The sequence below is a fragment of the Anoplopoma fimbria genome, chromosome 23 (assembly GCF_027596085.1).
Source record: "Anoplopoma fimbria isolate UVic2021 breed Golden Eagle Sablefish chromosome 23, Afim_UVic_2022, whole genome shotgun sequence".
NCBI classification, from domain to species: Eukaryota; Metazoa; Chordata; class Actinopteri; order Perciformes; family Anoplopomatidae; genus Anoplopoma; species Anoplopoma fimbria.
The window spans coordinates 11,107,810-11,133,718 of record NC_072471.1 but is presented as its reverse complement, the minus strand read 5'-3'; the positions used below and the strand labels follow the sequence as shown (position 1 = coordinate 11,133,718).

Below are 25,909 nucleotides of genomic sequence, written 5' to 3'. Positions count from 1 at the left end.
ACAGGAGTCCTGGAAACCCTGCAGAGAGGGGCAATCCTAACGCCTTAAGACATTCATTTTTAAATAGTCAAGTGTCACTGGCTCCAATAGCTATCAGAAAGGCCCAGAAAAACTCTGATATATAGTATTAATTATACTGCAATGAATGTTTAATGTGGGATAAAATATGCACTCACTGAATTAGATTTGAAGTTTGGTAATTTTGCACTGGACCCTCATGGTCTTTTCTTCCCCACTATGTTAAGGCTAATGGACAAATGTACAACCGAGAAGCAAACGATAATACATTTTTATGTTTTTACTAAGATTCAGGGTCTGACATACACCACATGTATGCTCTGCTTGCACACTGGAAATTTGAACAGACTTTTGATTCTGACTTGAATTTCTAGTTGGATGCTGTTCCCAAACAAGAGGCCAGTATTCAGAAAAGGATGGAGCTCCAGAAAGAGGTGGATGCTCTCAGAGGCAGCTTTGAAAAGCAGGTGGGACAACATGCGTGGGTGGACACATTATCATTAGCAGCTGTAAAATGGAATGCAATTATCTTCAGCAGCCCTCTAATAAATCTATCTTTGTAGAGCCTATCATTTATTATTAACAGTGATAGCAAAGTGTTGACTACTCAGTTGTATATTTCTCAGAGTTAAAAGGCAAAATTTAATTTCCCATTGCAATTCTATCTTGCACTATGTCACATTTTAAGGCAAAACTTTAATGATCCCTTTGGGGAAAGGTCCAAACTTTAAACGGAAAAAGTTTTAATATCTATCTTCCTTGTAGTAAAGGACTTTCAGTCCACTTTGCTTTCCCATTCTGCTATCAGTAACCCTTCAATTGCAGTCGAATTGTGGGATTTTTCAGCTGAAATCAATGTAAAATGTGTTCTCAACCAGCTATCAGTAGCTGAGGAGGAGAGCCAGAAGATGCAGCAGTATGGGGTGATTCAGGGGATGCTGAGGGAGTCAAACTGCCTCCGAGAAGAAATCCATAACCTGCGATGTCTGACACAGATCAAAGTGGAAGAGAGGGGCCAGAAACACCGGGAACTGCTTAGAGCTGAGGTGCAATTCAAACACACACACTATTTAAACTAGGTTTTAATGTCATCATTAGTGCCTTTTGATAACTTTCGCAGACACTGCCATGCCTTTTTCACCCCGATGTGTCAAACACATCAAAGGGGAACTAAATGTAGGTTCAAATGTTTTGAATAAAGTGACCCAAAATGACAAAAACACAATTTCAAAGAGTGTAAATGTCTCTACTGACCTTACAATATTACTGTCACTACGATGTGATAATTTTAGGATGATTTGAAAAGAGAGAGACTAGGCAATTTAAGTTCTGCAAAATTGAAGAGTTCAAGTTTTTCTTTGGAGAAATTACTTATTATTGCTTAGTCATTTTTCCTGTCTGCTGAATAAAACTAGCTGCTTTTCCAAAACAGTATCACCATGGTAACTACAGTTTATCTCCTACCTGATTAGCAGGTAATGACACGAATTAGCTCCAAAATAAAATCAATGAAATCAGAAAACTCTGATCTGATCACTAAACCAGCTATGCTTTTTTTATGTCTTCAAAGTGTCAGAAGAGAAGCTGTTGTACTGGAAAAATGTACAATCACAAATCTGATTTGAAGGGTTGATGTTTGTGAGCGCACACACACACACACACGTAAACACACCCACACAGAAGTGATGAGACTGTGGTTTTACCTCTGTAACTCTATCTACAGCAGCTGAACCAGCACATCCAGCAGGAGCTGCGAGAAAAAGACCTCATCATCATGGACCACAACAAGCTGAACACTATGCTGCAGCGCAGGTGTCACTGTTGTTTCCTCTTCTAATTTCATTGTCAAACCCAAAGAGATGCAAAAAACAACTGCAAAAGAAAAAATGGCCACAAAAAGCGGCTGAACAACTATAAAGTTTGGGTGTCTTAGTCGAGAGGTGGTGCATGTCTGCGTTCGGGGGCCCATTGTCTCATTATCCACCTATGAGTGGTAGGAATGGTGTTCCTGCATCCAGGGTCATGTAGTACCAGTACAATATGTCCATGGTCTTTGCGATCAGATTGTGGAGCAAATTTACTTCCCACAGTATATTGATGTGGCTGATAACTGAATCCCTGGATATTTGTTTGGCTCCTCTAATCTGAGCAACAGCTGGGATCACAATTAATTCAGACATCTGCACATGTTGTCGGGGTAGAAAACCCTAACTTACTAATTGGTCATACTTCAGTGTTCAGACACAGTCTAATGCATTTGGCACCACCCAGAACAACAGACGACTGTCTCTACATTCAATTAGTTCACGATGGCAGACTACAGTCTGATATGGATCCGCCCTGCAAACTGCATCTAGTGGAGCAAAAACAGGGCAGGATGATAATGAAATATTGGGCTTTCCTTCTCTGTAGTTGTTTGACAAAAAAAGTTCTCGTATTTAGCAGTCACTGTTCACGACTCCCGTGTCTTACATGAATGACAAATAGAAATTTAATGAAATGTCATACTGCATGAGACTTTAGTTCTGTTTTTGATTCACTGATCATTTGTGATGAACATGAATATTACTTTTTGCTACGTTTACCATACTTTGGATGAGATTCTAACAGTTGAATTGATATTAAGATGGCACCATAATGAGTATGGCAGTCACATTTTTGTCCACATAGACTTTATTTAAAGCACTAACCTAGACCTAAAGCCCATAAAGTAGACCATGTTGATATCTGGGTAACATCAAATCAAATCAACATTTATTATCACACACAATCATACATGGCACAATGTAGTGAAAGTCAGTCTCTGCATTTAAGCCATCCCAGCATTAGGAGCAATGGGCAGCCACTATACAGGGCTAGAGCAGTTTAGGAGGCAAACTGGCCACTCTCCAGCTGTCAGTCCATAGTCCATAAACAGGTTTGAACCGGCGACCCATCGGTCCCCACGGATTAAGCCACTGCTGCCTTGAGTCAGTTGAGTCAGCTTTTGACAATTTAGCTAGGGATATAAATCCAACAGTAGATATAAAGATGCTACACAAAGAGAAAAAACTAAATGTGTTTTACAGCTGTCACTGGCATAAACGAATGTTAAAATCCTGCTCTGGATTGGAGCCAGGTATTGTAATCCAGAAGAACAATTAGCTCATTGCTAATCAGTTTTTGTTTTTTTTCCCCCTAGAGTTTTACAGTACTGTAAGCTGTGCAACATGATCACGGAAGAGAAGAATAAGTACGTCAAACTGAAGCAGATCGCCTCACAGACAATCACAGAGATGACGGAGCAGGTCAAAGTGCTGGAAAATGAGACTGAGATCCAACGCACCATTGTCATCAACAAAGACCGGTGTGTACATGTGTTGTGTAGAGGAAGGGTCGATGTTGGTCCAGTAGAAATATACATATTATCACAGAAAAGAAGGCACAGGAATCCGTAATAAGATACTCCTAATGGCCATGCAACAAATGCTGTGTCTGTAAAGGTCATAAGGTTATGATGATCAGTTTGTTAGGACCACATTATTAGCACTTTTCTTGACCAGTGCATTTGTTGGTATTCATCAGTGAAGCTATATCTGCAGCTCTTTTATTGTGTGTACTATTTCTGATATTTTTCTTTGTGTGTGTGCGCTTACGTGTGTCTGTTCCAGATCTCTCACAAAGGCCCGTATGAAGATCTCTAATAGCTCCAAAATAAGGGACAAACTGCAAAATGACATCTCCAAGGTCCAGGCACACACACAAACACAGAGATGAGACCAGTGAAAACACACTGTTGGTCTACTTTGCCGTGAGCTAGTTTCACAAATCTGGCAGTTGAATTATGTTAATTGATATGTTATTTATAATAACATGATCTAAGGGTGGAACAGAGATACACAGAGATACAGAGTCAAAGCTGTTGTTGGGTTGTTTTTATTGAGCTCAGCTCTGTTGTCTTAAACAAGATTTAAGAGCCCTTCTAGAAATGTTAAGGAGGCAAACCCACATTCAGTTTCCATGGTATTTATCCCTGTTTGTTTCATAAGACTCTTAAATAGTAAGCTGTACACAGTTTATAGTTTACAACAGTTTGTGAACATTTATGCTGTCTTCTGTAGAAGTTATTTTAATGTCATGGGAATGCAATCCATTGCATTAAAAATAAAAAAACATGCCTCCAAACTATTTTCTCTTTAAAGAATAACAAATGGAGTCTATGTGCTTTTCAAAATGTATTTTCCTTCATTTTTTGTATTCGTATTGATAACAGTTTTATGAGTCAGATGTGTGTAGAACAAGTTTAATCAATCAGAATTAAATTCAAAAGTATCGTACATCAACACTAAGGGCCCTCTTATGGCTCTAGTAATATATATCACGTTCTTTTTTAATTTTTTTCTTACCATCTTCTAGGTTGTCTGGAAGCACCGTCAGGTCAGTCGGGAGTATGAAGACAACCAGCTGGAGTTGATGAAACTCACACAAACGGTCAACCTCCAGGAGCAGGCACTTCTGGAAATAAACAAGAATCATGAAACGGCCATACAGCGTCGCAATTTTCTGTATGTTCATGATTTGGAGCTTACATAACTCCCCGAATTTAAGTACAGGATCTTAACTGCAAACGTCAAATAATGTATATATCCCTTGGTATGTGTCGCTTACAGTGGCATCCAGCTCCTGGAGCACGACGAGGCGTTATTCAATTACTATGAAAAGGTGAACATCCAGGAGGCAGCCATTACTAATGGCAACATGACACTGGAGACACTGGAAAAGGAGATGAGAGATTTACAGTTGGAGATTAATGAGGAGAAGAGACAGATAGACCTGAAGAAGAAGGAGGTGCCCCTCAAGAGAAGGTTGGAGGGAGAGATCACCATGCTGCAGATTGAGGTGGGGAAAGTATGCATGTATACCAACATTAAACTGAGACATTAATACATATCCTTACACATGTATTAACAGATACTTAGCCAAAACAAAATAAATCTGTAGTTCCATACTGATAGAACATTGTCAAAAAACAAATTCGGTAAACTTTCATAACTGCAAACTAGTTACATGGAAAAGTTGCAGGGCAGAAAGTTGTGTACTTGGTATACAGTTGAAATTCCTGGTGATGAGTAATAGACATGTTTTCTTGGAAATCATTCTTTATTTGTATTACTGTTGTGCCAACAGTGATGACAGTGTCCCAGTGAGTCTCCCAATGCCAACTTCTTCTTTGTCTGTCTTCTCTCAGTCCTTGCCAACGAACAAAAATTAAAAAACACTTTCTGTTTTTTAAACATTAAATTTCAACTATGGTCTGCTGTGAAAAGGGGCCTGCTGTATAGTTACTTTTATTACAGCAACGGTACACTGTGGTACTGTTGCACTGTGGTACTGAACAGTTTTGTGCTCCTTCTTTTTTGCAAGAGCCAGAGCTAGACAGAGGTCCTCCTCCAAGGTTTTTCATTGTATTGGATGAGCATTGCACATAGCAGCGTGTTTTTGTAGGATCCCTACAGCTTGTCTAGAGTGCATTTGCTCATACATCCATATATCTGTGCAGATTTTGCCTTCAGTATTCAGCCGTCCACATTTCCCCAGTGTCCAGTCACAGCTTGACTACATCATGATGTGGTTGAGCTCAGTGGATTCAAAATCCTATTTGGAAGCAGTCAGGCAATTAGTTCTTCCTGGCGTGATCAGATGATCAAAGTTGCACTGAAAAATACAGACTGTGTGTGTCTGCAAGATGTTCTTTGGAAATCTTCTGGCAAATTATGTGCAGGATATTGTATAGTGTGTGTGTGTGTGTGTGTGTGTGTGTGTGTGTGTGTGTGTGTGTGTGTGTGTGTGTGTGTGTGTGTGTGTGTGTGTGTGTGTGTGTGTGTGTGTGTGTGTGTGTGTGTGTGTGTGTTCCTTGTAAAAAAAACAATACTTTAAGAAAAGTATGAGATGTCAGTGGGAGTCCTCATAGGATCTTAGGAGGATGGTGATTGTGTGTGTGTGTAAGGGAGTTGCATGTGTCTCGGGCGTTGCAGACTATTATTCAACTTAATGTTTATCTTTGTCAGGTTAGGGGAACTCCAAAAAGAACAGCTAGGTACAAACTCATTAAGACAATACTTGAAACATGCAGACACCAGAAGATTCACTAGAGAGCAACACTAATGAGCAGATCTCTGTTTTTGAAGTACTTTCTGTGTACTGTGTTGGAGGTCTTCCTTTTTCATATAATGAACAGACTCAATGTTTATATTCTACTTTGCTAACAGTGAATATAAGCAAAAGTATATTTCTGTTGACCATAATCCAGATGAATTTGATTTACTCTCTCCAAGGACTCTCTAGACTCCTCACAAACCTACTGCAACAGTAAGAAATGCAAAATGTGTGAGATTGTATTGTTTTTTTTCCGTTCGCACACCATTACCGTACGTCTCCAAGCTGTCTTTGAACACTCATCAAAAGTGGTCAATTCATAGCCTCGCTTTTCGAAGCCGGTCCTCCGACTCCATTTTTTTTTTCAGGTGAACTGACTGTGTTTGAACGTTCTCAGAAGTTTGAACAAAGACAGTAGCAGTTATTTTGCTAAATAAACTCTATAGACAGACATGCAGAACGGAGATGAAGATCCAAACCAAGAGGGACAAGCCCAAACAACCACACACTGCACGAGTTCCACAGTCACAGAGTGAGACGCACATGAATAAATGACATAAAAATACAAGCAGCTTTGCGATATTGAGAGTGACAGATGCATAGAAGGAGAGAAATCCCCATTGTGGGACTAATAAAGGATTGATTATTATTATTATTATTAAATCTGAGAGAGGCACACACACACACACACACACACTGTTTCCCCTGGTGTCGTGGGATTGGGTGTGTTTCTGCTCTGGATCAGTGACTGTTTTTTGACTTTGTGCTGGACCAGACTTATCTCATCTGAGTCTTGTGCTCTTTTGGATGAACGCAGTGTTGGAACAGACTTCCCCATGTGCTGCTTTTCCCTCTCCCTTTTTCTCCATCTGTTTGCTCCTTCTGCTGTTTATCGTTTGCTACAACGGGCCTCGTCAGTGACATCCTTTTTTCTTTCACTCTTCTTTTCTGTCGTTTCGGTCATAGTTATTTTATTTATCCGACCATCTTTCCATTATGGTTCCCCTCGAGGCATCCTCTGGGTTTTAGTTTCGTTGGAAGAAACTTTTTATTTTACTAGCAAGTCCCTTCCAACCTCACCTTCCCTTTTCACATATTTTTTTCCGACTGCTGACTGACCTTGCGTTTGGCTGTAAATACAGCACATTCCTTCCATCTGTCCTTTGTAGTAATGCTAGCAGCATGACAATGACTATCGCTCTATGATGACTCTATGATCACCTTGGTCCTGACTGAGATATCTCATGAGCTAATGGGCTGATTGCCACGAAATTTTGCTCAGGGATTCATGATCCCCAGAGGATAAATCCTACTGACTTTGATGATCGTTCCACTTGTCCTCTATCAGTGGTTTTGAGTGAAATATCTCAAAGAATATTTGATTGGTTGCCATAAAATTTGGTACAGACATCCTTGTTAACATTTGTGATCCCTGATGATAGCTCAGCTGTACCATGAGTTTTGTGCTGATTAGTAAATGTTAGCATATTGGCAAACTATACTAAGATGGCTTACATTTTGCTAAACATCGGCGTGTCAACATACTTGCCTGGCTGCAGACTCTTAGTCTTGTTTGGACACACATGAAACTTCTGGAACTCTCTTAACAATCAACAGTTACATCCCTGATTAGTGAATCTGTTCGTTCATCCATCCACTCATTCCATATCTCTCCCTCTCCTTCTTGCAAATCATTTTCTACGTAACAATTTTTTTCCAGCTCCACTGGGTACAAAAAAACGAATCGGAGGGGTTTCTCCTATTGCAGGAGGCTCGCTGAATCAATTCAACCTCCTCGCGAATTCATTCTATACGCGAATTCAATTTCCATGCAACTGCCTTGCTGTCGATTTATTATACATATTGTGTATTTGTATTCATCTGTGACCAGTTTATCTGCTCATTGCAGACGGACCACTCCCCCACCCCCTCCCTTTGATGGGGAATTTTGACAAAGATAGATCGGGCCATCTGTGAGTCTATTGAAGTTCAATATACTCTGAGGCTTTCATTTGCTCAGAGGAATTTTAATTGCTGCAAAGTAAACAGAGGTTGGTGTTGGAATCTGAATTTACTGCTTGTTTATGTGTCGCCCGCATGCCGACACCCCCAACACACATACAGGTGCACACGCATGGGCGCACACGCCGAGATCGGTGCATTGTTTGTGAAATGGTGATGATACCCCTTGCAGCAACATCTGAATATTGTTCGACAGGGCTCTAATGACTAGCTTTACCTTCTGTTGTACAAAGTCACATGCACACATAATATCACCAACAGAGAGGTATTTATAGAGCACACACACAGTCAGTAATGGAGTAGGATTTATAATGGGGCGAGGCTGATGTCATGCTGCACTGTCCCTACGGCAGTGACTCATACTGTTTGTTTGTCCCTCTCTTAAATCTTTGTCTAACCTGTCTTGAACTCATTAACATGGGGAAACCCACCGTGAATCATCCGTTGATACGTGTGCAAGTGACCGTGTTGTATGTGAGAGACTTAAACAGGGCCTATTATGCTATTTTCCGGGTGCATATTTTTATTTCAAGTTACACTTAAAACATGTTTACATGTGTTCGTGCTCATAATCCGCCTGTTTTTCTCATTCTGGCTGTCCTGCAGCACCTCTTCTCACCCTCTCTCTGAAATGTTCCGTTGTAGCGCTTGCTCCTCCCTCCAGAAAGCAAAGTCTGCTCTGATTGGTCAGCTAGCCCCCGCTCTCTTGTGATTGGTCAACGTCTCACATTTAAAAAAACTCTTCCCCGGAGCTCCAGCTCCGTCCCTCTCTTTTGTTGTTTGAGGGCGGGCCAAACTAGCCGGAAGGAGTTTTACGTCAATTCCGTAACATTATGACCTCATAAAGTTACGGAAGTGAAGGAGAGAATTCAATGGGGCCGTTTCAGGCAGCTCAGGAGCTTCTGAGGGGGAGGGTAACTCCTTTTAGGCGTGGACTTCTGGTTTTACACTCTACGGAACTTTTACATGTACAAACATATATACAGTATATAACATGCTAAAGGAGAGGAAAAAAGTGGAAAAGCATAATAGGGCCATTTTAAGTTAGACAGGTGGAGATGAAGTAGGAAAGGCAAGCAGGGCAATGAAAATGCTGATAATGGAGTTACTTGACTGTTCTAATTGAGTAGTTTTATTAAAACTCCACTCTACAACCCTTGAAAGTCATTCGGTAACTGACTTCGATCTGGCTTCTCTTCAAACTGCTGCCTAACTGCCGTGGAGCGTACTCGGGCTTGTCTTCAGAAAAGTTAGGCGGTATACCAAACGTAGTCACAAGAACAGTCCATTGATAACATATTTTTTGTTGGACCACCAGTAAATTAGTTCTGCTACAGATTCTCGAAGCAGATCTCTAAAGGAATTTTTGCACTGGCTTGCAGACAAAAGGAAATGCTGTTTTTTATTACCACATCGTACACTTTGGTTGCTAATACCCTCTGTTGGGGTTATAGCTCCAAATCATATACAATCACTTAAGGTCATGCAGTCTGGCCCCGAGTCATCTTTCTCTTAATGTCTTATGAGCCTGATGGAGCCTGAGCTCCTCTGCAGGCAGGAACAGTACTTTATAACTATTCCTGCATCCCAGTTAGAGAGCTAAAGTCAGGGCTTTTGTTGTCAGAGGTCTTCAAGGCTGAGGAGTGATTTCCCTGAGGAATTCAGGCCTGCACAGCCAGTATCATACTCCAAATCTCTTCTTTACCAAGATAATTTACACCTCTCAACTTTTGATATCTCTTTTTCTTTTTTTATCCCAGTTGCCTTATCTGACGGTCTTTTTTTGCGTTTTCTGCTTTTATTGATGTTTTTATTAATCATAAAAGCTTGTTTGTATGTTTTAGAGCATGTGTTTGGAAAGGTTGTGAATGTCCCTCCCAACACTTAGCCCAAAGAATCCACCCCGCTGCATAGTGTACTCTCACTGAAAGGATAAACAACAGCTGACTTGGTTGTCCTCCAGAGGAAAATTACTTTTTTGTTTTGTTTGACTAATACACTAATAGTACGTGTGTTTCTGATATTATGTGACCTTCTGTCAAATATTTATGTAGAAGCCAAGTTAAAATGCACATTTTTAAATTAATAATAATTTATTCCTCATTTCGGGGATTATGAAAGCTTCAGTTCAGCTCCTCTGCTCACATGTTCTGCCAATTAACCTTACATAACCTTATTATGATTTTACCCGTGTTTTACTTTCCCGACCTTTCTGCGTTACTGATCTGTCCTTTTGTCTTTTATCCCTTTTAATTGCGAGGAACTTTGTAACCTAATTTTGGGAAGTGGTTTGTAAATAAGGTAATTATTTATCTTTATTATTATACTGTTAGGCATGCAGTGTGCCATCAATTATCTGGCTTTTTAAGCCATCATGCTAAACCACTAACTGAGCGGAAATTATGCAGATCATATGCAAATTGTATTGTGCGTGGATGCTGTCACGCGCACGTAGAATGCTTTACAGCATTCACGAGCCAAGAAAGCAGCAATTATTTGTGACAGTCAGATGAAGAAAACAGAGAGGCGGGCAGGCAGAACAGAGGCACTGACACAGAGACAAATGAATACAAAGAGAAAGACAAACATCAGCGCAAACGAATAGAGGGAGGAGGACGGGTATAGAAAATGTTAACAGCGAGGGCACTACACAGAGACAGAAAGGGATTGAAAAGAGGAGAAGGACAGTGACAGAGACGAGCTGTATCCCATCCATCATGGAGCATTTAAATGGCTCGAAGTGCTTACGAATGAGGGTGGGACGCGAATCAGTCGGTCTCAGAAGTGAGGAGTGGGCACACACAGATGGGTTATTGCAGATTGTAAAGCAGTGTGAAAAGTTCATCTTCATTTACAGCTTAGGAATACATTAAAACCTCTCAAAATTTGTGAGGTTTCTTTGCACTGAATATTCATTCTTCAAATGTTCCATGGCAGTTTGCCGGCCGACCAAATCAGTACACAAGTCAACACAAACATCAAGGATTGATATGCTGATTTCTCAGCTGTAAATACCAAAAGAAGAAATGGAAGTTAGTATTCTGAAGGCATGAATTTGATAATGTTAGTACTGGTAATTTGATTTAAGAAATATCTGTGGATAGACACTATAAAAATAGTTTGTAATATCACTTAAAATCCAGCATTCCGACTTTGTTAAGGAAATAGTGAGTCTAGGCTTGAAGCTTTGGCACTGTTTCTACAAATGTCCAAAAACTGTTCTATCTGCCTGTAGCTGCATTATTACATATTTCCTAACACAAAAAGGTGTGAGTATGATCATTTAGTTTTCATATGTTTTAATCATGCATTCAACTCCTTGCACCGTGAACAAGGTTTTGTAGTCAAATCCATATACTGTGTTAGAACTACAGATAACCCTGGTCCCTGTTGGTAAGCCCCAATTCCTGTTTCTCTGCATCTCCTGTCTGCCTCTGATTCCGTCTTCCATGTCTGCTTTCACATCCGATCTCTCCCTCCTTTCGTCACTCTGGACTTCATGCTGTCTCTCCTTTTGCTCTTCTTCACTTTATCTTCCTATATCTGTCAGCCTTTCATCAGTCTCTCCGTGTCCATCTGCTCCGCTCTCGTCTCTACTTTAAAGTCCATCAGATGCTTACTGTCGATGCCGTCCGCCCTCTCGGAGCATCTGTAACTTGACAAACACACTCAGTTAATCACATGACAGTCACACTAATAAATTAAAACTTGGGTCATATGACATTGAGGGAGCACTGAACACTGGAGTCAGTTTTAATCAGACTCACTGTCTGTTTGCAAGGGGCTTCATTAATCTCTTCCATGAAAGGGAGGGAGAATGGGAATCATCACTTTGTTCCGCGCCGTCTTTCAAGTCTGACACACAATTTTCTCACATTAGATGCGCGCACGTAGACATGCACAGGGGCGTGCACGTACACACGCCGCATGGTTGAGTGGAGAGAAGCTGCTGTTTCATAAGCCAGGTCACGGCAGGTCAGACCCCTGCGTACAACATTTTTCCGCACGCCGTTTGCTCCTCGACTGCCTCTCCTCACTCTCTGCTGTCTGTCCACTCACTTCTTCTTCACTTCTATATATATGTCTCTTTCTCTCCAGGCTTCTATTCATATTTTTCTCAAGTCTTCTCTCTCGCTTTTCTGTCATCTGATTTTTTTTATTTATTTTTTTATGTCTTTTCTATTTTCTGCTGACGTCTTTTTTACAGTCCCTGTCATCTTTCCTTGATCTTCTCAGCTTCATATGTTTTTATATATATAGACTAACTTTATTTCGCTGTAATGGGGCCATTGGGCATTTGCTTTAACTTCCCTTTTGGCATACTACAGCTACTTTATAATTGCTCATTTCCATCTCCTTATATAAGTCTTTGTCTCTCTAATCTATGTGAAATAGTGGATATTATAATTCGAGTGCTCTGCATTAAAACAGACTGACAGGTGAATTCAGGTGCAGCTATGAGTCCATATCCTCCTCTCAGACTATTAAATCTGGGTTTTGAACTTTTGGTCAAAGCAAGCAGTTTATTAAATTAACCCTCTTTTCATTTCCCCTCTAAGTACCAGCAAACTCTTACTGTATGAGCTGTATACACAAGACAGCAATGTTTTTTTCGACTGCACCATTCCATCAAATGGAAATGGTCTAGACGTCTTGTGCATTTTAACCGGATTTTTCCCAAAATTCAGCCTGACATATTTGGTATCTTTCAAAACTTTGAGAACTCTACTAGAATTTAAACTAAGGGTTGTATTGTGTTTTAACAAAGCCTCAACAAACAACATACGTTTGTGCACACTGTCCTTTCAGATACAATATCATTAAAAGACTGGTCCAAAGCGCTACCAAGATCAAAAACTCCACAGGATATCTTTTAATTAATGTATTAGATGTTCTTTTTCTGTCATTCATCTTAACTTTCAATCAATAAATCATGTCAGCATTACATATCACACTTTCAACCCTTCAATCACTAGTTTCAGAATAAGAGTGTTGGCTAAGGGCCTGAATTTAAAAATCTGCCTCTGTCCCCTCACTTAATTTTATGTCATCTCTTGTCCTCCTACCTGCCTTTTGTCTTTCTACGCTATTTTAATTAATCTTCCTTTTTATTTTTTGGTGAATCATAACCTCTCCTTTCATTTATGCTGTTTTAAGGGATGTCAGAATATTTTAAATTATAAACGGTTCCTTAGAGCGATCCGGTGGCGTTTTAGATTTTGGTTTCTTTAATCAGACTTTACCAGTGACTTGTCTGAAGTAGCTCCCATAAAGGCACTACATTTCACTGAGAAATGTCTTCAGCGTTTTGTTTTTTTTAATCGCCTGTGCATTAGGATCTTAAGGACAAGGCACTGGAAACACAGACAGTAGCTGACTTACTCTAGATTGGTTGCATTTCAAGTTGTTGTTTTCTTACTCACTTGTGTGAAGTGTGCTCTTGTGGGAAATTACTGTATTATTTTTTTCATTACTAGACCGCAATGACAGTGACATAATGACTACAGTTTTGCTGATAGTGTATGCCTATATTATACATGCAGTGTGACTTACAGTGCCAACTTATCGTCTTGTTTTTGTCTCCCATTCTCTCTGTGTCTCTCAGTTGTCAGAAGCCAGAGACAAGACACTCGAAGGTCTCAATCGGACTGTCGGTTACAAAGAACTAAAAGGCAAAGACCTGTCAACTGCAGAACTGGTCAAGAAGATCGAGCAGGTACACAACATTACAAGGTGTTTTATGTGTGTGCACATATTGCATATGAGCATTTTGTTTTGCAATGATGGTATCTACTTAATGAATTATGGTCCTATTTTCCTGATTTTTTCTTCTTTTTTATGACGACACAAGTTCATGAACAAAAGCCATAATCATAGTGTCCCTGTGCATTTAGCTGGAGGTGACTCTAGCAGAACTCGAGAGGCATTCGCTGGAAAAAGAACTCCTCGTGGACCAGGTGACCCGGCTCTCGAGGCCGCTCAGCGATCAGGCTGAGAACTGCCACCAGGACAGACTCTCGCTGGCAAAGAAGGTAGACAACATGATCCACTAGCACACCGACAAGAGACGAGGCTTAGCCGATGTACACACAGACAGAAACACACACAAATGGAATATAAACGCTCAGATTAACACATACATGCAAAAACACTTGTTATATCATTCAATTATTACTTTACGGTTTTTTCTACTTCCTTTTGTGTCTCTCTCGCAAACACACTCACACATTGTTAGAGGAGCATGTGCGGTCCATGTGAGGAGCACGCAGAGTGGGCATTAAGGAGTTCACTGAGCATTACTGTTTCCTTGTACTCCGTCTCTCTTTCTCTCTCATTGGCTGTCTGTATATAGACATATAAATAGCTTCAAGAACAAGGTTATCATAACTTGGGAAAACATGTAATAATAACACGAATGGAGATGATTTCGGCATTGTAATGTACTGCATCGTTTTGCATGAAGACAGATCTAAATCGAATCAGATACTTTGAATAATTAGCTTCACAACTTGTATCTTATGTTTATCAAACCATTTAGTCTAAAAGCATGTTGAACCAGTTTTAGATTCAGCTAACCTGAGTGTGTGTTTGTGTTGTCTGCCTCCAGTTAAACGAGCTCCGAACTCACATAGTGGACACCAACCACCGCATGATGGCCGTCTCCGCAGAACTCTCCATGAAGCAAGCAGTTGCTCTGTCTCTCCAACAAGAGATCAAAGAGAGAGAGCTCCAGGTCAGAGGTGGTCCCAGTCACTCACAGCTCCAAGCAGGCACCAGCAACAGTGTGATCTCGGATGAACATTCCCCCCCTCAGACTCCTTCTTTCTTATCGTTCCTGTCTCTCTCCACTGACCGCAATCGGAGAAGAGTAATTTCTAACTGTGTCCCATCGTTCTCCTCGAACCCATTTGTTTTGCTCATTTGCACAGTAAAATAAATCAGAAGGCAAACGCAGAGACAAATAATATTCATTAATAATTTTCAAAAAGAAAACTCCAAGGGGTTCATGTTAAATTAAATGTCAATGAAAAGAATAAGAAACAATGCAAGAATGAACAAATTAATGCAATGAACGCATCCGGGAGCATTCACTGTGAGCTTTGCAAGTTTTTTACAAAGGTTAGGTCTTGAGAATTCAGGGCTGTCACAATATCAGATTTTCACTACACTATTATCGTGGCCAAAATAATTCATGTTAACATCATTCATCTTTAGAAAATGAAAAACCCTTGCACCAGCAGCCAATGAGCAAATTCCATATCCATAGCAACCAAGAAAACACCCAATGTTGTTGACATTCAAGCCACATAACTTAATCAGCTGAAATATTAACTAGCAAATTTACCTACCTAGTTGTCTGCTCCTACCCGCGTTGAAAAAAACAGTAAGTCAACCTCTGAATTGTCTTTGCTTATCAATTGAGACATGCAGGTGTGTAATATTCTTCTGTTTTTCTGTTGAATGAGATCAACATCCTGTTGCTCATGGGCATGCTAGCACTACAGAGGCGCATTTAAGCATCTGGTCATTGGCCAAAACATTGATGTGACATTACAGTACTTAAAGTTTAAACTTTATTTCTATTGTCACATTGTTGTTTCTTGGCTTCAACCTCCATAACAAACGTAGTAACAATGTGCCAGATCGTAAGCACGCATCCAGGATGAAGCTACAAAAATGGGCGACACTCGCCTGAAAAAAACGCAAATATTGCGATACAGGTGCCTCTGGTGTAGTTGAGCTAGGAAGGATCGGCCAATATTAAATGTTGGGTTTACTAACCGAAACCGACAAATAGTCATTCTGCCTGTAATCAACCAAATCATCATTTAAGCAAACAATTTTGAAATTCTGACCCCGGTTTGAACAGAAAGTCTCATTGTTTTCTGTCTCATTTGAAGATTAAACTCTAAAATGAGAGGATTTCCCGAATGCCTTCTCAATGTTTCACTAGATGCTCTTAATAACCTGAAGAACCCCTGCAGCTGATGTTCGCCTGCAGCGCGCCGCTGACACAAGTAGAAGTAGAAAAATGAAAAAGGGAAACTGTGCCCATATTCTGACAGTAATACGACCATCTGTTTTTCGGGCACTGTTAGAATTGAATTGAGCCAGGAGAGTGGCGAGTGACAGGAATACAAAGTAAACGGCTCTCGCACTGCCCCTGTGTTTCCAGATGGACAGGTGCCAGCGGCATCTGGAGCAGGGCCTGCCACCATGCCCGGAGTTAGAGAAGGAGTGGAGGAGGATGCTCCGAGACAAGAAGAGGAGACAGAGGGACAAAGAGGAGAGAGTGAGGGTAAAGACACACACACACACACACACAGACACACACAACGATCACTGGTCGAGGATTGATTAAAGCACTGTGGGGCATGAAAAGAAGATAGAGTGACAAAAGAGAAAAAAGAAGTGGAGCGGGGACACGAATCGATTAAGATTCTGAGGGACAAAAGGGCTGCTGTATACCTGAACATGCACAGACTCAGACAGAGATGTGAGTAGAAACTTTTCACAGACAGAGATGAGACAGGACGGAGGGTCGGTTTCACCACAGGCACAAACACGGGGTGAGAAGGGCAGACTGGCAAACAAACAGAATTAGAGGCTGTCTGCACAAGAAAGGCACACAAACAGGGATTAGTTGTGAAACCAGTCTGTTGTTATACTGATCTATATTTCCTCACCCAGTTTATTTCAGCTGATAGCCACAGGCCCCAAAAAAAGACACCAGAGTTATCTGCCCAATGCCAAAACAATAAATAAAAAAGGAAGAACCCTTGCAGAAACTGATATGTTAGTGTGTTTCCAATTTAATAATTTATGCTTTTGTAGATTTATTATTTGTCATGCATTTCAAGGTTCTTCTTGAAATATAAATGTGTTTTGTGAACCCTGATAAGCAGAATATGTTTTATCCTGTTTATTTATTGGCAGATCCTGCTGTTTTTTTTTTTTTGTTGCATTCAAAGCCATTATTCCTTATTTTGTGTGCAGTCCTTAGATCGCATGCCAGCGGATAAACTGTTCATATGCATGAGGAAATAGCCAGCTCTTTGAAGTCTCAGTGAGATTTAGGCACAGTTCATTTGCATGCTGTTGTGGGGTGAAAGTCAAAGATAGGACTTATTTTTATTTTATTTTCTCAGCAGAAAGCAGCCATGGTTACAAATTGATCTATCATCCATGTTGGGTTCACATCAATTTTGCCAGCAACAGTCAGTGACAAAAACACTCATTTTATGATATATATATATATATATATATATATGTATAAACAGTATGTTTACTAAAAACCACAGTACCCAGTTGTTTACTCTACATGTTCACAAAATAAAAGAAAGAAAAGTATTTTGAGAAAAGCAGCTTTTATTTGATGTTGTTATTTTGCTCTTCTCATCCTGTTGGTGTGTCAAAGTCATCTGAGCATCATAACCAGTCAGTCAGCTTTCTGTGTCTTGGTATTTTTTTATTCCAATACAATCTCCTGTCTACAAACTCAGAGCATCTTTGATATCACTAATCTCTTTAAAGGCTAATATGAAAAAAATGGATCAAACTTTAATCAGTGATTGCGATTCCTGGCTCATGCACACCACTTTTTTTTTGTGCCTTTTTCATCATCTTGAAATCCCCCACAAAATAATTTATTATTCAATTTTCATGATTAAAATTCAGGAATTCTAACTATTTAGACCAAGGTCATAGAGTCTTGCATCAAATATTAAAACTGCCTCGTTTGTGTGTGTGTGTGTGTGTGTGTGTGTGTGTGTGTGTGTGTGTGTGTGTGTGTGTGTGTGTGTGTGTGTGTGTGTGCAGCTTGCTGAAGAAGAGGAGTGGAACCAGCTGCCTAATGGAGAGTACACCACGGCGGAAACCCGTCCGAACGCATACGTCCCCCAGACCAACTTGCTCCCTCTCCCTAAACCCTACGGAGCCCAGGCCCCCTTCAAACCCTCCCAACCAGGGGCCAACATAAGACACATCCGCAAACCAACGCTCAAACCCTTAGAGATATAGAAAACAATACGCCTGTACTCATAAACCTGTGGATGTTGGACAATTTTTATTAGTAAAAATATATTTCAGTGATTTGACTCATTTCTATCACACACTTATTGATGCATCTGCTCTTTTTACTCCCAGTGCCGCTCTCTTCTCCTTCTCCTCCCACTCTCTGCTTCTCGTGTATGTTTGTGTTCTCAGTCTCCAGCATACCACTGCTGTTTGGTCATGTGAGAGTGTACTTGTGGACTGCATCTGGTTGTAATTTTGTTGCCTTTTTTTTTAAATTTACTGGCAATAGCCTGTTTACAGCCCTGCTTGAAGTAACACAAAATACTGTAGGAGAGTGGAAAGGAAAACAGGGGACATTTGGGAGATGAAATGTGTGTATTGTTACATTATGTCCTCCAATGAAAAAACAAATATATATTTACTTTTGTTCTTACCATTTTTGTCTTCCTCTCTATTAAAGGTTAAACATCTATTTTTTTTTTTAGATATGCTGGAATATTTCTTACTATACTTGTTGCCTTTTCATCCTGCACACTTGTAATCTTGCAGCTGATGAATAAATTGCAATGGGTTTAAGCACTAAGCCAGGCTAAGAGTGCCTGCCTAATGCCTGAAATGATAAATGTAAATATAGAGAAGAAGACCCGGCTATGAAAGAGCATAGAGGATGACAAAAAGAGAGGAGAATTTAAATGAAGAGATGGCAGTCGGAAAAGAGTCAGTAGAAAAAAAATGGCTAAAATTGGAGCTCTAAATGGGGTGGGGAGTTCAGAGATGGTTACTGGTGACCAGAAACAAAGTCATTAGCCTTTGAAGCTCGTACAAAACGACTGGAAGTTGTTCTATCTGCTGATCTTGGCTTGGGGGGAAGTAGTCTTGGTGTCCATGTGCGTGTTTTGCAGCTTGTAAGCACGCTTGTGTTCGTCAACCAAGATAATGACAAAGCCATTACCGCCTGAACCAGTCATTCACAACTTCTGAGCTTCTGCATTTTTGTTAAAGAGAAGCTCAACCAATGTGGAAGAATATAAATCGTCATTTACACAAATTTGTGTTAAGAGGGACATAAACTTCCAAATAGACTTCCAAATTGGTGCGATTGATCTTGGGTTCATTTTTGTCACAATAATCAGAACGCATGAATCAGCTGTAACAGGCGCATTAAAACTAATTAGCAAGCTAGCAAAACAGCTAAAACAGTTAGCTAAACAGTTGAAATTACAAGATAATGCAGAAACATTGAAATTAAGAGCCAAAAATAATAGTTAAACAGTTTCAACTAATCTGATGGGGATGTGGGCCTGCACCAGACAAATAACTTTGGTAACCCCTGGTGTTAGCTTAGTTTGCATAATGTGTTAGCTAACCACTGGACAGGTGTGTGTGTGTGTGTGTGTGTGTGTGTGTGTGTGTGTGTGTGTGTGTGTGTGCTTGATCATCCATTGACGGCTGATGGTGAGAGCTGTCGGATTAACGAAGCCTCTGACTGTTTGTGCTTATTAGCCGGCTACATAACACTGACTGCATAACAGAGTTTGGAGGAAGCAATAGGGAGGGGAAATGAGTGATTTATTCACGTTTAAAAGAGGAATTCCCCAGAAGAGAGATGATCTGAGATGAGTGTACTGAGGTTGTATCCATCAAAATAAAGAAAACAAGAAAAGATTAAATAATTTGGCACTGATGGTATTGCAAAACAAGCCTGTTTAAAAGCGTGATTGGTGTGTATGATGACTAATGCTGAGATTATTTCCCTGAGTCCGTCCAAAACTCTTATATTCTTCTTGAGAATCTGAGAGTTTACTTCCTCCTGCACAGATCCCGTCAAGCTGCAAACTATTTGCCTGTCAGCTGAGATCATTTCCTACTTTATTTAAAACTCAACAGTGTTACTGGCACTCGGTTAGTAAGGGTTCAAAGGAAATTCAGTGGAAACAAAGAAAGTCAATGCCTAGCTGGTGCCACACAGCTTATTACTAATTCAAGAAAAATAAAAATAATAAAAAAAACTTAATTTGAAAAAAGAAAAATCTCTTTATGTACAATCCATTTTACAAACTTACTTTGTGTAAACATAAGACACGGTGATTATGAAATCCCTTTTTTTTTTTCAGAGGAATGTTGTAATTTCTCAAATGAAAGAACGACATGAGATGTAAATAATCTCCGGCATTGAGTCTCAGAGGGTGCCAACATTCAGGCACTATAAAAAGGATTATGAACACATGCCACACACATGCCACACACACACACAGACACACATCACCACCACCAGTACCAAAGAATTTCTCCATTTACTGTAAGAGCTCAGTCATGACTGAAGGTCCACTGGCTCCTTATTCAAACCAGACGTTAGAGTGTGTGGGCATGTGTGTGTGAACTTTTATTCTTAATGCCTCATCATTAACCCTGTACTGTTTTGTTCCATTTGAAAGGCATTCTGTAGACTTATTATACAATGTGCTATATAAATAAAGTAACTATAAAGATATTGATGTCTGCTGTTTTCCTCTCATGGATTGACCCAGCAGTAGTAGGGCTGGGTATCTATTCTTTTTTTATTACCAAATGTAGCAGAGTATCGAAAACTTCTCATCCTTCATAAGCTAAAGGTCATACCAGACCATGTCAGTAGAATTCAACCAGAATGTGTTTTTTCGTCTTTGAAAGGTTTAATAGTCTCCCTTTATATCAACATTTAGATGGTTACAGACTCTTTAAGTGACAATGTATCACATTAGAAACTTTTGGCTCAGGGTTTTGTAGAAAAACATCTGTATTACTCAGAAATAAAGAATCAGAAGCATAGGTTTCTTGCCATCAAACAGTGAATCCTCTACATATTTCAGACATGTGCCTGATTTAGTCACTCTCAGTTGTCTTGTAAGTCAGTTTATTTCCTATGAAAGGTATTCTAATGCGTACATTCAGTTTACAACACCTAAATATCTGCTTGGGGCTGTCATTTTAAATCTGCCGGGTCGCCTCACTGAGTTATACTAAGCCCCCTTTCAGCATCAAAGATTGCGCATAACTCAGAGTTAATATCAGATTGAATGTACAGCAGCCACAGACCGACCATACCAACCTACTCTGTCCATAGAGCTTCTGTCAGCATGTAATCAAGTTGATGGGGTGCAGCGGCATTACAGAGAGCTCAGGAGGATGAAACAAGTGTTTGATTTATAAATACTGTTTGCAGTATTCGACATCAATGTTCATAAATTGTATGAGGGGAAAATGGAGAAGTTGTGGAGAGAACTGTTGCTGCTACAGTTCATATAAATAGCTGCCTGCAGTCATCGATTTTCAATAAATATTCAAAAAGCGAGTTCCCCTCAAATTGAATTAAGCCCCCAACTGAAGCTCTAACTGTTCCTTATTGTGCATTAATGTTTGGTACTGTACATATTGTCCCTTTGCACATCTCAATGTTTATGAGGGAAAAACGTGGAGACTATTTCTTCCAATCTGCCTCACATGCTCCCCTCCATCTTTCCTTCTCCGGGGCATCTCCATCCATCTACCCCTCCGTCCCGTCCCAATCCTTCATCAAGCACTGAGAGCTTGTTTATGAGCGCTCTGCCTTTCGATCTCTCCATCCATCTTTCACTTCTCGCGCTCCGTCCCTCCATCATCCACCCATCCACCCGTTATTTATCCTCCGGGCCCCTCTCACACACCAACGCACGCTTCATTTTTCTTCAAAGCCCAGCAGTATTAGTGTCTGTTTCAGAGCCGTCTCCTCCACGAACCTGGCGTCCACGTTCTCCTGCTCCTCGAAAGGGTTCAGAGCTGCAACACAGGAAGGAGGAGTTAGAGAGAGATTGTGCGTCCTATCGAGGAAACAACACCAGACACAATCACACGCTTCCTTCCTTCCAAAACACGCACATAAACGCACGCATTCTGTCTTAATCCCCGAAAGGGCCTCTCCACGTATCTAAAACCGGGCAGGATACACACCCACACTCATACACATACACTACCTTGTTCTTCTATATCAGAGAGGATTTTTGCCAAGTAGGTAAGGGGCAGAAACTCAGGTCTGAAGCCCGGCTTGTCTCTGCTGGTGAACGCACATCCCTGAGGAGGAAGACAAAACAACAAAAAACAACAACCGTGGGCTCTGCAGGTGCTGAGGATGAACACAGTCGAGATAAATCTGCAGCAAATCCCCCCAAACTGGTCACCTTAACTCACTTGTTTCCTTTTTCTGCATGAAGGTTGGCTGAAGTTAAACATTTTTAGGCAGCCATAAATTCTTATCTGTCACTGTACGAAATGCCACTGGCTCTGCTGGCCAATTAGCCGGCTGGAAACCGGCCAATAGCGTCGTGAAGTGGATGGATGATGTGTTAGCCGTACAGCTGTGGTCACTGTTTAAACACGTTTGATAAAGGACTTTTTTTTTTTCTGTCACATTGCAGAAATAGACACTTTTCTTTTTCTGGAGTTAACATTTTTAGAGCTGCAAGGATCCCTTGTCAGAAACTTGTGATTATAGCCCATCACAAGTTTCCAGAGCCCAAGGGGATTCCTTCAAGAAGCTTGTCTTGTCCGGCCAACAGTCCAAAATCCAAACAGTTTGAATTTACAAAGATATAACACAGAGGAAAAACCCTGCAGCCTCACATTCTGAGGAGCTGGATCCAGCTAATGTTTGGCATCTTTTAGCTAATCCAATACTGTGGTTCATGATCTAATACCTGCAAAATTAATGGCATTCCCACAAGCCTCAGCTGTACTTTGGGTTTTATGGCTAATTAGCAAATGTTGTGTCTGCTAGTCTGCACTGCTTTCAGTGTGTGCATCGGTATGCGCTCTCTGCAGCATGTGTGACACACTGTGCTGTGTTACCTTGTTGTTGTGTTTCTCCAGCAGAGTCCTGGCATAATCTCTGGAGATCGAAGCGGAGCTGACAGGATGGTCCCACATATGGTAGATCTTCTGCTCCATAGGCTACACACACACACACACACACACACACACACACACACACACACACACACACACACACACACACACACACACACACACACACACACACACACACACACACACACACACAATATAGTTTACATTTTAGACATTTAGCTCATGTTGTCATGAGAAAATAATAATCCCTGGAGCAAATGAACATCTGTCCCTTTCTCTTTCGCCACTTGGAACTCAAAGACTATTATTGAGGAGTTGACTGCTAATGACGGATTCCAGAGAAATCATTTTTTTTCCAGTGTTGTGCAAGCACACAGCAGCTGATGTATAACACTTAAGCAACCAGAGACTACGGGTGTGACTGACAACGAGATGTTGAGGTGAGAATGGATTGATGGGATATAGCCGTGGGCAGTATTGGCCAACCTAAACATTGTGAAATATTTTTTTAAGACAAATACCTTGATATCAACACTTAACAATTTCATGTCTGTGCCAGTTTTGGTTCTTAAGTACAGTGACCTTGAGGTCAGTATCCCCTACAGGGGTCGTGAGATAAACCTGACATGATTGTATGTATTCAGTTATATATTAGCAAGCTAACGCCAATCTAATCAGTTAATTCAGTGAGCTACGGAACTTTTACACCTGGCACTTCCTGGGTGAAAATATCTGTAAATCTTAAAATCTTGTCTAAATCTGGACTCAGTTATATTATAACAACGCTAAGAGCGAACTAGCGATGAGCTGGTGTATCTCTTGCTAATAAGTGGGAATTACAATATGAGGTTTACCAGAATTCAATGGAGTTATGTGGGTGCTGGGTTTAGCCAAGAGATATAAATGTCCAACACTTTGCCAGCATCTCCTGTACCTGCTGTGTGTGTGTGTGTGTGTGTGTGTGTGTGTGTGTGTGTGTGTGTGTGTGTGTGTGTGTGTGTGTGTGTGTGTGTGTGTGTGTGTGTGTGTGTGTGTTGTACCTGCTAAATCTCTCCTGCCTGCCAAACTCACCCAACAAAAGTCTGACGGGCAGGAAACAGAGCAGAGACACTAAACACTCGACATTCCTTTTACCACAATGCGGACTGAACACAGACACACACACGCACACACACACACGTACACACATGCACACACAACTACAGAGGAAATATATTTTATCCACACAGGAACACAAGGAAGCTACACAAGGGTTTGAGACACATAAACACACACACACACACACGCACACACACACACACACACACACACACACACACACACACACACACACACACACACACACACACACACACACACACACACACACACACACACACACACACACACACACACACACACACACACACACACACACACACACACACACCAGCCGGTTACACATGTGCTTTGTGATTAGCTTGAGGGGGGTTTGAGGGAGTTGAGAACCAAAATAACTTCAAACTCTTAATTGGACCAGAATGGGAAGTTTGGGGAGAGAACCATTCAAGAAAAGATCAAAACTTCCCCCCTAACTAATAGATGGGAGTACAATAACCTCATGTTAAACCTTGTTGCAAGTTTGTACACTCAAACATATCAGTATTTGGATGGCCGACTCCTCTAAATTACTCCTTGCCCTGCATAAAAACCTCATGTTTGGCCACACACACACCCACACAGAAGTACCTCAGGGAGTCTCTTGAGTATGCTGAACTTCAGTCGCTCGTTGGCGTCGCTGTTGTCCAAATCTAAACACAAAGACAGAGACGAAGAGAGGAGAACAAATTATGCCATGTCACATATTTTCTTTATACTTGTCTATCTTAATTAACTGCTCAATATCCTTTGAAATTAAATATTGGATTCAAGGGTTTTTATTTTCTCTATCTGGAGACACTTCACATAAAATAAATGCAAATAAAATCAACAAAATCCAAGATTGCTATAACTAATATAAACCTTTTTCCCATGCGGATTTCCAAGAATAGAGGAAGAAATTTCTATTTTATAGAAAACAGAAAATGTTTTGGCAAACAAGGCTTCACAAATGATCCCGATCTTCACCAATACTGTCCAACACGTGGCACCATTACTGCAGCTGCTGATTGTCTTTTTGCCCAAGAATGTCCTGAATTCCTCCACTAGCAGAGGTTTTTAGTCGCTCTCGGGATGGCAATGTGGTTCAGTTGGTCAGTACATCATTTTGGTTCAGACTGAAATATCTTAACAACTTCTGAATTGGTTATCATATAGTCTTGTACAGACATTCATAATCCCAAGAGGATGAATTTTACTGATTTTGGTCAACTCCGGATCTTTCCTAATCAAGTTGACATTTGTTTTCTTTTGTAGTTTTAGCAGTTTTCCTGATTTATATAAATTGCAGAAAATAGAATCCGAGATAAGGTCCAGAAGTTTGGAACGGACCGAGCTAATGCAGACTGGTTAGATTAAGAAATTCTAGATGAGACGGTTTGTGTGTGTTTGTAATGAGGCAGAAAGTCCACACCTGCAGCCAACTGTCCAGGATTAAAATAGTAGAAATCTAAAAAGATATATACTTATTTAATTTATCCCTGGGGTGAAGTGACGCATGAACCCTCTCACTTCAAAGTCCTCAAACATCCTTTTCTCTCACTTTGAAGTTTGAAACTATTTGGACCCGCTCGTTTAAATCATCTTTCATCTTAGCTTGTTCTCTTCATGAGAGAGAAACATGTGAACCACAAGATCAAGCGTGACAAGGATATTTCGGTTCTGTTGATATCAGTGCCAAGGTTGAGCCTTGAAACAATAC

At 40.5% G+C, this 25,909-nt stretch overlaps 2 protein-coding genes across 2 annotated transcripts in view; one reads left to right on the top strand and one right to left on the bottom strand.

Annotated features, from left to right (window-relative positions):
- The window catches only part of ccdc146 (coiled-coil domain containing 146), a 48,118-nt gene extending 29,491 nt beyond the window's left edge, over positions 1-18,627 (top strand). Inside the window, exons 13-24 of the mRNA XM_054625075.1 lie at positions 393-485; positions 897-1,064; positions 1,742-1,830; positions 3,200-3,364; positions 3,669-3,744; positions 4,414-4,562; positions 4,668-4,896; positions 13,781-13,891; positions 14,070-14,207; positions 14,783-14,908; positions 16,352-16,474; positions 17,995-18,627. Coding sequence (XP_054481050.1) covers positions 393-485; positions 897-1,064; positions 1,742-1,830; positions 3,200-3,364; positions 3,669-3,744; positions 4,414-4,562; positions 4,668-4,896; positions 13,781-13,891; positions 14,070-14,207; positions 14,783-14,908; positions 16,352-16,474; positions 17,995-18,195 — 1,668 coding nt within the window. The 3' untranslated portion in view covers positions 18,196-18,627. The remainder of the gene's footprint in view (positions 1-392; positions 486-896; positions 1,065-1,741; positions 1,831-3,199; positions 3,365-3,668; positions 3,745-4,413; positions 4,563-4,667; positions 4,897-13,780; positions 13,892-14,069; positions 14,208-14,782; positions 14,909-16,351; positions 16,475-17,994) is intronic.
- Positions 18,628-20,599: 1,972 nt separating this feature from the next.
- gsap (gamma-secretase activating protein) overlaps positions 20,600-25,909 on the bottom strand; it is a 28,422-nt gene continuing 23,112 nt past the window's right edge. The window contains exons 29-32 of the mRNA XM_054624232.1: positions 24,799-24,860; positions 23,053-23,154; positions 22,182-22,278; positions 20,600-21,987 (exon numbers count right to left, since the gene is read on the bottom strand). Coding sequence (XP_054480207.1) covers positions 21,887-21,987; positions 22,182-22,278; positions 23,053-23,154; positions 24,799-24,860 — 362 coding nt within the window. The 3' untranslated portion in view covers positions 20,600-21,886. The remainder of the gene's footprint in view (positions 21,988-22,181; positions 22,279-23,052; positions 23,155-24,798; positions 24,861-25,909) is intronic.